A 13,519-nucleotide genomic window follows, 5' to 3' on the forward strand; every position below is an offset into this window, starting at 1 on the left:
TTTAAAGTAAGCTCTAAGCCCGGTGTGGGGCTTGAACTCATGACCCCAAGATCAAGAGTCACATGCTGTACTGACTGAACCAGCCAGTGCCCCCTGACTTAATATTTTTGACTGAGTATCTGAAATGGAAAAAGAGAAGTGGTAGTAAAACACACACACACACACACACACAAACAACTAGCTTGTATATTAGTATAGTACAACTGCTGTAACAACCCTAAAGTCTCAGTGGTTTCATGCAGTAAAATAAAATAAAGTCTATCTTTGATTCACAACCCAGTGCTGTCAACAGCATAGACAGAGGAGTGGGGAGGTCTAGTCTCTGCTCCTATGGTCATTTAGGAACTTACAGGCTCTTTGTTTTGGAAGACTTCCATCTTCAACTCATGGGCTCTGAAGTTGCTACAAAAGGGGAAAAGAAAGTGGAGGATTACCCACAGGAAATTTTCATAAGCCAGAACTGGAACTGGCCCCTTTCCATTGGCCAGAATTCAGCCCTGTGGCTCCAAGATGATTGCTGGAACAGGAGGCTGGGAATTTTGCCTCACGCTGTGCCCAGGGCAGAAAAGGAAAATCATGAAGTTGGTGAGATCTAGAATTGTCAGCCTTATCTGGTTTTCAGACTTGCCAGTATTAACAGCATGAAGACCTTGCTGCCCATCGCTTTTCCTACACACTTGTCCCACACCTCTTCACACTCCCCTTTGGTTCCTTTCCTCCCTGTTCACAAACAATTTCCTTTCTTCTAGCCTCATCTTTACCCTTTCATTTGATACCTTGAGGTAGGGAGAGATAATCTGAATGTGGACAGGGAGCTATAAGAAGATGATTTTCATGGACAAGACAGGTGGAAAAAACAGCTCACTGGAAAACTGGCACTAATTTCAGAAGGGGAATTGGAAGAGACAGCAAGTGAGCAAAGAGAGTTTGCTTTGATTTGGTTTGAGATGGAAATGGATTATTCCAAAAAGAGACAAAGCTCAAGACAAAAAGTTTACTTCTCTAAGTAGTAGAAGATGATGTTTTGATCAATATTTTATTAACTTATTACAAAATTGAGATTGAAGAACCTCTTTCTTATTTTTAACTGCATTGGAAAGACCAGCATCCACAATTAAGAACTATAAGCATTTAAGGGTAACTCATCCAAGCCCTTATATTCTTCACATAAAACTACCACACACGTACCCACATTCAAAAATTTAGGAATATATTTTTTAGAAAGAACAGAATTTGCTTTCTGCCTTAAACACTTCCAACATGGAATGGGAAGCCAACATCTACTCATTTCTAAGCCCGTGACGACATATATTGAACAAGCTTGCCGTGGAGTCAAAACTATCATTGCAACAGGAAATCCCCCCTGCCCAATTCTTCTGCAGGCTGCTCCTGAAGAGTTGCAGTTTCAGATCTTGTAGTAATTTGTAATGCAGATTTCTTTGATAGTAGTCTTTGTCTCAAACTCTCTCTGACTCCAGGTCATAAAAGACACTAACTCATCTTTTTTTCTGATTAATTACTGAGACTTCATCTTCTTTTTCATTTGTTATACTTGTTTTAATAAAAACCACTTTCTGGAAACAAGTTCCTGTTTAGTTTTTAAGTAGCATATCTTAGACCTAAAATTTTTGTGCTGGACAATTTCAAGGAGCCAACAGACACAAAAGTCTTGCCAAGAGCAATTCTCGTGAAGGGTTTAAAAGCAGTGAATCCTTAGAAGTCCAGAGCAAGCAACAGGACTTGCCCTCTAAATATTAAACGGGATTAGGTACATCTATTCTGAAAACCATATCAAGCAACTACATAGTTGACACATTGTATTTCTTTTCTCCAGGGCTTTCCTGGAAAGGACGGGTCCTCTGGCCCTCCAGGACCACCAGGGCCAATTGTAAGTATTTCCACAGACTACTAGGATGTGCTCTGCCTTAAAGCATTTCATTTTTTTTGAGAAATTTTTGTTTGCTCAACTTTTCACTTTGGCAGCCATCTTTTTTTTGGCAGCCATCTTTGCTGTAGGGTAACAACTCACTCTTTGATGCTGAGCTCTCCCTAATATATCCATGTGGCTTGATCATTCTATCAGAGCCACTTTGTCCATTCAATCCCCTGCATTGATTTTGTTTTTGTTGAACCTAGGTAAGTCTTGCATTTGAAAGAACTGCACCTGACTGATATGTGAATCCTAAAAAATGTCTCCCCTACTTTTTTGGAAGTTGGGAACAGGAATGAGCTGTGGATCCTAGTCTTGGTGCTGAGGGGGAGGGAAGCTATCACTGTGTGTGTTACTCCTTCTTGAGAATTGGCTGTCTTCAATAAGAATGTGTGAGTCCTCACCTTTGTTCCATTTTCCTGTCTCTCCATTTAGGGGATTCCCGGAGCCCCTGGAGTCCCAGGGATCACAGGAAGCATGGGACCTCAAGGTGCCCTGGGGCCACCTGTGAGTATGCAGCAGTAGCCAGTCAACCTTGGCATGTTTATGTGTTTCAATTTACCAGCATCTCTGTTAGACAAAAATGTTTATTCAGGACCGGATTCTGTGGCATCCATAAAGGAAACCAGAGAAGCTCCTGGGGGAAAGATTAAGATCAGACTGTGCATATATCATGGCTAGAGACAGATGGCCCCAAGAGAGAATAATCAGCTATGCTTCTGCTTATATATATTTCCATTGTTTGCTATTCTGTATTTGCCTAAGTAAATTCAATGTTATCTTTACAGGGTTTGGGTATAACAGCTATGTGTTAACTAGTCCTGTCTCCTGGGTTTAAAAAAAAAAAATACAAAGCTGAGAAATTCAAGAATTAGTAAGAATGGGAGTAGATTTTTCTAAGTTCTATGAGAAAGACAAGATTTCCCATCAAAACACACACTTAGGGACACCTGGATGGCTCAGTTGGTCAAGTGTCTGCCTTCAGTTCAGGTCGTGGTCTCAGGGTAGTGGGATCAGGCCCCACATCTGGTTCCCTGCTCAGTGGGTAGCCTGCTTCTCCCTTTGCCCCTACTTCTCCCCTTGCTTGTACTCTCTCTCTGTCAAGTAAATAAATTTAAAAAAAAACAATATAAGCAAGTAAATGTAAGTGAAACCAGGTGAATGAGACTAATTTTGTGCCTCTAATCTCTTAGGGTGTTTAACTGTGATCATTGGGAGGGGTAGGGAAAGAAATGAGCACATCTGGGTTGGTTTCCTCATCTGTAAGTTGAGGTGGTTGCATTAAATGCCTCCAAAGCCACATCTGTTATCTCCTGTAACTTTCAAATGGTTTCTCCTAGGTGCAGGAGCATTCTGACATTATCTGTGATATACTGGGTCTGTATCCATAAACTAAAGTAATTGGAGATGTGTAAATGTATGTACTACTGCAAACAGGTGAAGAATTAGTGCATGAGGGAAATTTGAAGGGTGAGGGTAGGAGAGGTTAATGAGTTGAATTTCTATGGCTGCCATAACACAATTCTGCAATTTTGGTGGCTTAAGATTACACAAATTTATTAACTTATAGTTCTGCAGATCATAAGTCACTGGGTTAAAATCAAGGTGCTGGCATTTCCCTTCTGGAACTTGTAGCGGAGAATCTATTTCGTTGTCTTTTCTAGCATCCAAAGACTTCCCACATTCCTTGGCTTGTGGCCTACTTCCATCTTCAAAGCCAGCAGCGTTTCATCTCTCTGAACATTCTTCCATAATCACATTTCCCTCTGAACACGGTCCAGAAAGGTTCTTTGCTTTACGGACCTATATCATTGTATCTGGGCCACTGGATAATCTTAGATAGTGTCCCTAGGTAACCTGGAGATGCTTGACTAAGTCACATCTGCAAAATCCCTTTTGCTGCATAAGGTAATATGTTCACAGGTTCTGGGGATTCGGGCACGGACACTTTGAGGGGGGTTGCTTTTTCTGCCTACCAGAGTGAACAAAACATAACAGAAACATTGGTTTTCATTTGGAAAGACCCCTCTCTCCCTCTCGCTACCCAGAGAGCCATATTACTTTTTATTCTCAAAACTCATTTCAATAAAATTTCATCCACAGAGTCCTTTCCCAAAATATGAACAGAAAAGAATGCCTCCAGATTTTAGCAAGCATGTCCCTATTTACACACCGGAATGAATGGTCTCCTCAGCAGCCACTTCATATAGTGATAGACTTGTTCCAAATACAATGTCATTGCTCAAAAATACTTCTATATCTCCTCTTTTTAAATCCAGCTGATAATGGGTCACAGAAAAAATTTGATTGCTTTATCTTCACACATAATTTTTTTAACCCACAATAATATTACTAAGAATGGTCACAGACATGGAAACATATTCTATGCTCACACATGTAATCTATGCAAGCAAACATGCATGTACACATGCACACACACACACACACACACACACACACACTCCTGTCTTTGCCATTCTTTCATTGCAAACTTTTCTATTCCTTTGGTTCCAGGCTATTTCTTGCCAGAAAAGACATCTGAAAACCTTATCTCTGCTATGAGGCTTCAGTCAACTTCCCAAAATGTGCTCCTGGCAACGAGAGTTCCAGAATATTTCAACAGGGCTCAGAGAGCAAGAGATGCTGGTTAAAGCAGTGTCTGAGGCCATGCATACACAATCTGTTTCTCAGAAAGCCATGAGATTTTTAGGACACCAAAAGCTTTGAGGTGTCCTGAAGTGAAATGAGAAAAAACAAAAAGCTGCTTTAATTTGATGAGGCCATTGTCTACCGTATGTGTGCATCAGCTGCTCTTTCATTCCTTGCACTCTTGCCGACACCTCCTAGAACTAGTTTCCCTTAACCCAAGCTGGGTTGATCCTGATCCATGAGGAATGGAATGAGAAAGAAGAGCTGGCTGAGGTCCTAAGGAGAAGAAAGTGGGGCATACGAGGGGTGGAGAATATATTAGGTTAAGTAGAACCCCACCCTGTTCATCCACTGGTCTGTTGTAGCTCCAGAATAGACTCTCAATATGGGGCATACAGAAATGTCAATCAACTTTTTCCCCCACAAATAAAACACTCGTTAATACTATCTTCAATTATTGTAAATCAATGGAAAAGGGCCCTTGATGGTAGCACAGGGGCCCATGCCACTGGCATTTTTATCAGAGACAGAAGCCATTTAGTGTATAGGCCCTGGGTGGGGTTGCCACAGTAGTAGGGTTTGGGTTTCCTCTCAAAAGCCAGTTGTTCTCTAAACTGTCCAGCCCAGACTTTTCCTTGTGCTTTGGGGTGTAAGCAGCCAGATGCCTGCTGGCTGCCAGACTGGCGTGACTAGTAAAGCAGGCTCGTTGTCGTGGTGTTAAGGCCTTGATTGATTTCCCATGGATGTCTGTCTAGGAAGGCAGGAGGGAAAGGGACCAAGAAAGGCAGACTGCTCCACTGAAAATAGCAACGTGTTTCCTAGGTTGGTGCCAGGAACGTGTGCTTTCGTGCACTCTGCCATAGCCACCGACTTGCAAGGATGGGTGGAACATGCACTGCTGCTGCTGCAGTCCTAATTCCTCCCTGAGATTGGAGACTAGGCTGAGATGTGGTGCCTCTGCCGCAGTGGAGCAGAGGGTGATGAGGCACATGTCAGAGGGGCCATGAGTTTAGCTTGAAATCAGTACAGGTGGTTAGGTCCACTGCATCATTTAAAGAGCTGCCCAGGTTCTAGATGTGGCCCTGCCATGACCTTAACTAGCTGTGCAAGCCACATCGCTTAAGCAATTAATCTAGGCTCTCAGAACGCCAGTTTCCTGATTCATTCATTTAAAAATATTCACTGGGTAGCCACAATGTGTGCAAGATACATGGGGTGCCAAAGATAACCAAAATATTTTTCCAACATCCATGGAAGATCTAGAGGGAATGATGTTTCTTATACAAGTAGGTATAATAAAAGGCAGGAAGTGAGAAGTGCCTTGAGGGAAAGACAACAAAATTGCTATGAAAGCCCCATTGAGAGACAGGGAAGGATAAACAGGTATGCCCTGAGCTGATGGAATGGGGAAAATAGCTCCTGAATGAGGCAGTATTTCACTCGGATCTTGAAAGGTGGACGTGATTGCCGCCCACAAAGACAGGAAGATGGCATTGATGGGGACTGTGGTAAGACATAAAGCAAACACAAGGCACCCCATCCCATCTTTTATATGATTTAGTATTTTTCAACTCTTTCTCTTACTTCATGGCTGCTGCCACAATTTTATTCCATACCCTCTTCGTTTCTCACAGAGTTTATCACAGGAAGCTCTAACCTCCCCCCTTGCCTCTGCTCCAGCCCTGGTCTTGTCAATCCCCAGCTGCTGAGTGAGCCTTCTAGCACATCTTTGGTGTGTCCTTCCCTGGCTTGAGTCGCCTCACTGGATCCCTGTAACCAGAGGATGGGTCCCAAATATTCAACCAGGTAGACATGGCCCTTCCTGATGGTTCCTTCCTTTGCCTTCCAGCTGACCTCCCACCATCTTTTCATTTGGAGTTGAATCACCCAGAACTATGTAGAACTCTGCCAACACATGCCATACTGTTTCACACTGGTTTAGTCTTTGGGAAACTCTTCCAGTTGTCTGAGCTGTTTTCTCCTCCTTTCTCCACCCGGGCTGCTTCTGGTTAGATTCTTTTTAAAACTGTGCACTTCCTGTGTGAGGCCTCCCTCACCTCCTCAGGCAGAGACACTGCATTTAAATGGTCCACATCCAGCCCTCCCCTGAAATGATCCATCCCTCAAGGGCAGAAATGTCATCAGACTCCATGTACTCACATTTTTATTCCTAGATTCCAGCCCAGTTTCATATTCTTAATAGGGTTTTTGTTAGGTCTTTGTTCTTCATAGGCCTTTGTTAAAAAAAAAAAAAGAAAGAAAGAAAGAATGAAACTATGTTTGCATTCTAGTCTAGGTAGGCTGATGTGCAGAGGAGTACTAGAAGATTATTCTTAGAGATTGCTGCTTAGACCATGGAAGACCTTTAGAGCCAAGCTAGGATGTTTTGATTTGTGTTAACAGTCATCTTTAAGATGGGTGACTTGGACCATACTGAGATCATTCCTCTTTCTTAAGCACTAAAATCCCATGAATCTATGAATGTAGTGACTGTAGTTTCTTTTCTTTACATTTCAAGGGTTCCTGAAATTATAGGAAAATGTGCCACTTTTTCTTGCCTACGTTTATAAGGAATATATGTTTTTCCCTCAAAGCATACTTTGGTGCAGCTATAGACCTTCCTTTGCTCAGGAATTTTTATTTTGTTTTTGTTTTACTTTGCAAAAATCAAAGGCAGGATGTCAGAGACATTGAAATAAAAAATAACTTCTTGCCATACAGATATTCTATTAAATGGATCTTTCACTGAGACTGCCTTGCTGTGCCCTGTAGCTAGTTAATAACCAGCATCGTGAGGCTGAGTTTTGGAATTTCAGGCCAGATTAAACATACCCATCCCTATGTACCAGAAGGGGCTGCTGCTTTGTGCTTTTCATTATCACTTGGGTTCACCCTTTAATTTCTTTTTCTAAGTCTTAAATGTTTCAAGGAGGCCAATTTAATAATAGCTAGCAATGGAGACGTCAAATAGTGTGTTGGTTCAGAAATAAAAATATTTTTATTAAGGTCAAATGGTTTTCAAGAAATGTGTCAGGTTAACACCAAGTTCTGGGTTGCCTGGGTTAGGTTGGAGGGACTTGTGATTGCCTTTTTATTATTGTTTAACTAGGAAATGGAATTGAAGATATCGGCAGAATTATTGAATAGTGTTCTCGTTCACTTTGCTAAAAGCACACTTTGCTGGGGAAAGAGTGGACTTTGGAGCCCAGCAGATTGTGTTCTCATCGTAGATTTTGCATTTTCTTGCTGTGTGACCACGGGCAAGTTATTTAACCTCTTCGTGAATCACTTTTCTGATGTGTAGGTGGAAATAACATCTAGCATTGTCACAAAGAATAAATTAGATTATATTATTATCTTATTATTATCTTAGATTATTCTAAGATTACTCTTATCTGATAGGAGTCTTATAAGGATTAAATAAGGGAGTCAATCATATAGGGCTGTTGTAGAGTTAAATGGGTTAACACACTGAGAGCAACGCTTGGAACATGGTAAAAGCAGCTTAAGTTGTTAAACTGCTGGTATTTACAAATGTTTTCTGAATATATTAAAAATGTGGACTGTTTACTTATTTTCGTTTGCCGATTTTTGGGCTTTGTTTTACATCTAATGCTTGAAAAGCTGGTTCCATTAAAGATTTATTTCATGGTAACATATATAGGTCTTTTCTCCAGCTATAACTTCAAGGGGAAATTACTGCATTTCTAGGGACTTGGCCCCTTGTGGAGCCTAAGAAAGGAGGAGGACGACACTGGTATATCTATATTTCAAAAGAATTGTGAGGGAAGGGTGCCTTGTAAATCTTACTTTTGCAAACAGTTTTATAAAGGAAATTGGATACTTTTTAATAGAATCAATTCTTTTTTGAAAAGATATTACTTATTTTAGAGAGAGAGCATGAGCACAAGCAGGGTAAGAGGCAGAGGGAGAGAGGAAGGGAGAAGCAGACTCTTCTCTGAGTAGGCAGCCCAATGTGGGGCTCTATCCTGGGCCCCTGGGATCATGACCTTAGTCAAAGGCAGACACTTAATCGACCGAACCACTCAGGAGCTCCAAAATCAACTATTTTTCTGATGCTCTAGAAGCTCAATACCTGAGAATGTCTTAAATTTATTTTCTTTCTTTCTTTCTTTCTTTCTTTCTTTCTTTCTTTCTTTCTTTCTTTTTCTTTCTTTCTTCCTTCTTTCTTTGTTTTTTTTTTTTTTTTCCAATCCAGGCAGTTGAAATGAGGCTGCCATCCAGACTTGCAGTAAAATTAAGTCATTCATTCATGTGGTTGATGTCTCCTTGAACACCTGCCCTGGTCCAAGTACAATCCTAGGAACGGGAGAGACAGGAGTTTGTGAGCTAGATACAGATTGACTGATGTGCTCAGAGTGGTTACCGCGAGGATATACTTTCTTTGTAGAGTTTGAGATTCACCCCTGGCAAAAGGGGAGATTCTCCTCAGCTCTATTTTTTTCCTAAATTCTGTTCCTTGTGCTACCTTGTTCCAAATAATGTTGACATTATGAGATGCTAACACATTAGCCTTGTAAGGGACTCCAGTGACCATTTAATGGAATGGTTTGATCTGACAAAGAAGCCCAGAGAGTCTAAGTGGCTTACAGATATTATCTCATCTCTTTTCCCCCAAAATATTAGAATGAAAAATTTCCAACAAAATTGAAAGAATTTAGAGTGAACATGTATATGCCCAGCACTGAGATTCTACTATTATGTATATGCGTGCATGTGTATTTTTCAAGAAAGTTCTCTTGGGCTCTGTTGATTATTGATCTCATTTGTAATCTTGAAAAATTATCTTATGGTACACTAAAGGGTGGATTTATTCTTCTAGTTGAAGTTGACTAATATCTTTCTTCTCACTTTATTAACAGAACAAAAGGAAATTCAACATCAGGAAGTAGACAGCAGTCCTAGATTTATAATGAATATTTCCATTTAATTTTGGACTTAGTTGAATGTTTGAGTAACTCTTTTATGTGGGAAACAGCCTAAGTGGTTTTAGGAATATAAAGTCATGTAAATTATGGTTTCCAGTTTTAGAGATCTTACTACCATCCACACAGAGAGAAGAGAAATTCATGAGTTGGCTTGTAGCCATTGGACATTTGACTGGATATTTGAACTAAGTACTGCATTAGAATATTCCTACTGTTGATACTTCATTTATAAGATTTATGGTTATAAATACTTTTAACAGTTTTCTCACATTTCAAATGTTTTCATACCCTGAGTACATCAGATCTGTGGGAACTCAAATGTGTAATTTTGAGGAGTAGAAGATAGGAAGGTTGGAGCTAAATAACAAAAGACTTTGAATTGAAAATCCAACTTTGTCACATGGCTGGCTGAGAATCACTGAGTGGCTCTGAAGAGAGGAAGTGCTGCCTTCACTCAGTGGGCCCTGAGCTTTCTAAGTTGTATGCTGGTGGTATCTGAGGAAGGACTTGTGGTTATGTGGGGGACAAACTAGTGGGGGAGAGTCTTTGTTAGGGCAGTCCATTAGAAAGAAGTTACAAATGCCCTGGTCTGAGATGGTGAGGGTAGCACCTGGGTCATGGAATGGAGGAATGGCTATGAGATATTGCAATCAAAAAAGTGTGTGTGTGTGTGTGTGTGTGTGTGTGTGTGTGTGTGTGTTGAATAGATACACAAGATGCAAGGGAAGGGAGCAGAAAAAACAGAACTGGGCTCAAGCTGCTTGCACCTGCTCAGGAGAGTAGGTTATGTGCTTTCTCTTTTTTTCTCAACCCTGTCTTCAGTGATAGCACATTTGTAGCTTGAAATCAACCATGGTAGATGGATTTATGCCTACAATGGCAGCAAACACTGCAATCAGGGTGTCTGTTTTTCCCAGAAAGCCAATTTCTGAAACCAGAATTCTGAATTTGGGTGACTGTTAACTGAATAGAGATTCTGGAGAAGGAATTTGGTTGGGACCTGTTGAATTTATTGTAACAATGGGGAACAGTCTGACAATGTGGGTGAATTCCATCTGTAAATGGTATTCGCTATCCTTTTGGTAGAGACTGTAAATATACTGTTCAGGGTATCTATTACATTGCTTCAGAGTTGAAGCAAAAAAATAAAATGCTCTGAACACACACGTTTTGCTTATTAGTGTAATTTCATTACAGAAATGCTTGAAAACTCCATTATTTTTTCGGTAAAATTTTTTTATGATAATAACACAGATTCTTACAGGTCAAAGAGTAGCTAGGCCACAAAACAAAACAATAATTCAGCTTAGAATTCATGTTAATACGAGTTATTGTTACCAGGAAGAATCAGGGAGAAGGAGCTGTGTGCTGTGACGCAGATGAAAAACAGAGTCCAGTTATGGGCTTCCACAAATCTCATGTCTTACCTGATCCCTGAGGATGGAAGATCATTTACTTCTTTTGAGAGATATGCTTTTAAAAATGGAAGCAATGTAGCTGTTCAGCAGAGGCTTGTAAAATAAATTATGAAGCATCAGTAGAGTACAATTCATGGAGCGATGTGTAGAATGGAAAGATGTGAATGACCTATTTGGTGACACGAGATCGCAAGGCAGTATTGCTGCATGATCTCAATTTTGTGTTAAAAAAATACTGTGCGTATTAAAAGGCTGGGGGAGTAAGATGTTTAAAAGAAGTACTTCTGTTTGTTGGAGTTTCAGGTTACTGTTTGTTTCTTCTTTTTTTAAAAAAGATTTTATTTATTTATTCATGAGAGACACAGAGGCAGAGACACAGGCAGAGGGACAAACAGGCTCCTTGAAGGGAGCCCAACGCGGGACTCGATCTCCAGACCCTGGGATCATGCCCTGAGCGGAAGGCAGACTCTCTATCACTAAGCCACCCAGGCGTCCCTGTTTATTTCTATGATGTATCTATTTTTGCTGCGGAATCTCTAGAGCTAAGGAAAACATCTGAATAAAATTAGAAAAGATGCATTCTCATTATGCCCAGCTGAATACAGTGTTAATAAGTAACTTGACAATTTAAATTTTTTTGCAGGGTATCCCTGGGGCAAAGGGAGAGCGAGGAGAAAGAGTAAGTATCTTCTGGCTCTGTTTACCAGGCACAGCTGGCTGCACACCTGTCACTGCATTAGCCTGACACAGGATGACCATTTATTGTCATGACTATTCATCGCTCTTATTCCATTCCCTGTGTCCTCCCTCTCCTCAACTCACTGGACTGTGAACACATTGTCAGATGGACTAGCCCCCATGGGCTAGGAGTCAGGAGACCTAGTTTCTAGTTGCATATCTGCTACCATTCAGCTAGATGACCTTGGGCCCCTTTCTCTAAGGATAAAATGGAGAGAATCAAACTCAGCTAATTCTAAGGTGGATTTGATGACATATAATGGATATAAAAAGGCTTCCAAAAAATAAAAGCTCTACAATGCCAAGTAACAGAATGGGGCTTGTGTTTTCCCTGATGGGCTGATGATATTGGCACCCAATGGCAGGCGTAGAGTCAAAGAACTGGCTGTTGAACTTAAATCAGTTTATTTTAGGAGACTTCTCTCTCTTTTGAGAAATTGTGCTGTCACTGGTAGTAGAAACAGCAGTGACTTTGGGCTCATGCACTTACCTCTGTGAAACCTGGGGCAACATCTTTAACTCTGTTCATCTATAAAATGGGTTTAACATTTTTCCTTTGGGTTGTTGCCAATATCAAATAAGCCATTGGCTGACAAAGTGTTATATTTTATAAGCTCTAAAGAGCTATAAATGAAGTACTAAATATATATGGGTTTTATTTCAAAACTATGAACTTTTTTAGAATCTGGGACCAGAAATACTTACTTGATTTTTCATTTAACAAAGGTTTCCAGGATCTTTGCACCATGAGTGTCAAATTGCTGACTCCTTCTCTGTATCATGGTGGCCAATCCTATCTGTTGTGCGAGCCAAAGAGGCCAGGTGGGAACAGTGGGTTAAGTCAGATCTGCATCCTGGAAGTCTTGCCACATGGCTAGGCTCATGGCTGAGAGTAAGAAAGATTTTTTTTTTTTTCCCATCCAGGGCGACTTGCAGTCTCAAGCCATGGTGCGAGCAGTGGCACGTCAGGTGTGCGAACAGCTCATCCAGAGTAAGTGTATTACAGTTCTCTGTTACTTGTCCAATTGAGAATCTGCCTTTTCCAGAAGTTGGTGACTCACAAAAACTCTGCTATAGCTTTGTTTCGGTGCAGATAGGCAAGCTTTACAGATGACGGTTAACTAACCTCTTTAAGAGATCATTACGGATCACCCTAGGATCCTGTATTGATGTCACAGACACCAAATTTCCTCTGTGGCGTCTGTCCAACAGCTTTCCTTTTGCTCATATAGATTTAATTTGACTGCCCAGATCAGATTTTTTATTCTTTCCTTGTCTTCAAATGGATAGTTTTTTGTTTTTTGTTTTTGTTTTCTCAAGTTCTCAGCACTTGATAGGTGCCGGATGAAGGAATCAGAAGCTGCTTTCAGAAAGATGAGTCATTGAGTTGATTTATATCAACTCACTAGATTTAAATCAATACTTGCTTTTTTTATCCTTTTCTTTTGGTTAGCCCAAGGTCCTTCATGTGATCTTTAACATTTATGCTCAAAAATACCCCCCACACACATATACATACGCACACACACAGGGGCAGCCTTCATCTTACATCTTATATGACATCTTACATGACACTTGGGCTTCATGACAAAAATTACACTAGAACACACTGTATATGATGCCTGCCCCATGTCTTCATTTTAATCTTGAACCTTCCAACAGGACACTATTTCAATTACTGGTTTGTGTTCATTCACTTGCATACCCCCTCCCCCCATTTTTGCATTTTCCTCAGGCCCCCTGACATTTTGTCTCAATAATCTAACCAGAGGGTTCCTAGTGTGGGCCTTTCTTTGTCAATAATTTGTTCAATGGATAGATCTAAGGCCACGTAG

The 13,519-nt window shown here is 40.7% G+C and overlaps 1 protein-coding gene across 2 annotated transcripts in view; it reads left to right on the top strand.

Annotated features, from left to right (window-relative positions):
* COL14A1 (collagen type XIV alpha 1 chain) overlaps positions 1-13,519 on the top strand; it is a 217,171-nt gene that overhangs the window by 176,766 nt on the left and 26,886 nt on the right. For both annotated transcript variants that reach the window (XM_055314233.1, XM_055314231.1), the window contains exons 41-44: positions 1,835-1,888; positions 2,366-2,437; positions 11,590-11,625; positions 12,609-12,675. In XM_055314233.1, the coding sequence (XP_055170208.1) occupies positions 1,835-1,888; positions 2,366-2,437; positions 11,590-11,625; positions 12,609-12,675 (229 nt within the window). The remainder of the gene's footprint in view (positions 1-1,834; positions 1,889-2,365; positions 2,438-11,589; positions 11,626-12,608; positions 12,676-13,519) is intronic.

The sequence above is a fragment of the Nyctereutes procyonoides genome, unplaced genomic scaffold (assembly GCF_905146905.1).
Source record: "Nyctereutes procyonoides isolate TBG_1078 unplaced genomic scaffold, NYPRO_anot_genome, whole genome shotgun sequence".
Lineage (NCBI taxonomy): Eukaryota > Metazoa > Chordata > Mammalia > Carnivora > Canidae > Nyctereutes > Nyctereutes procyonoides.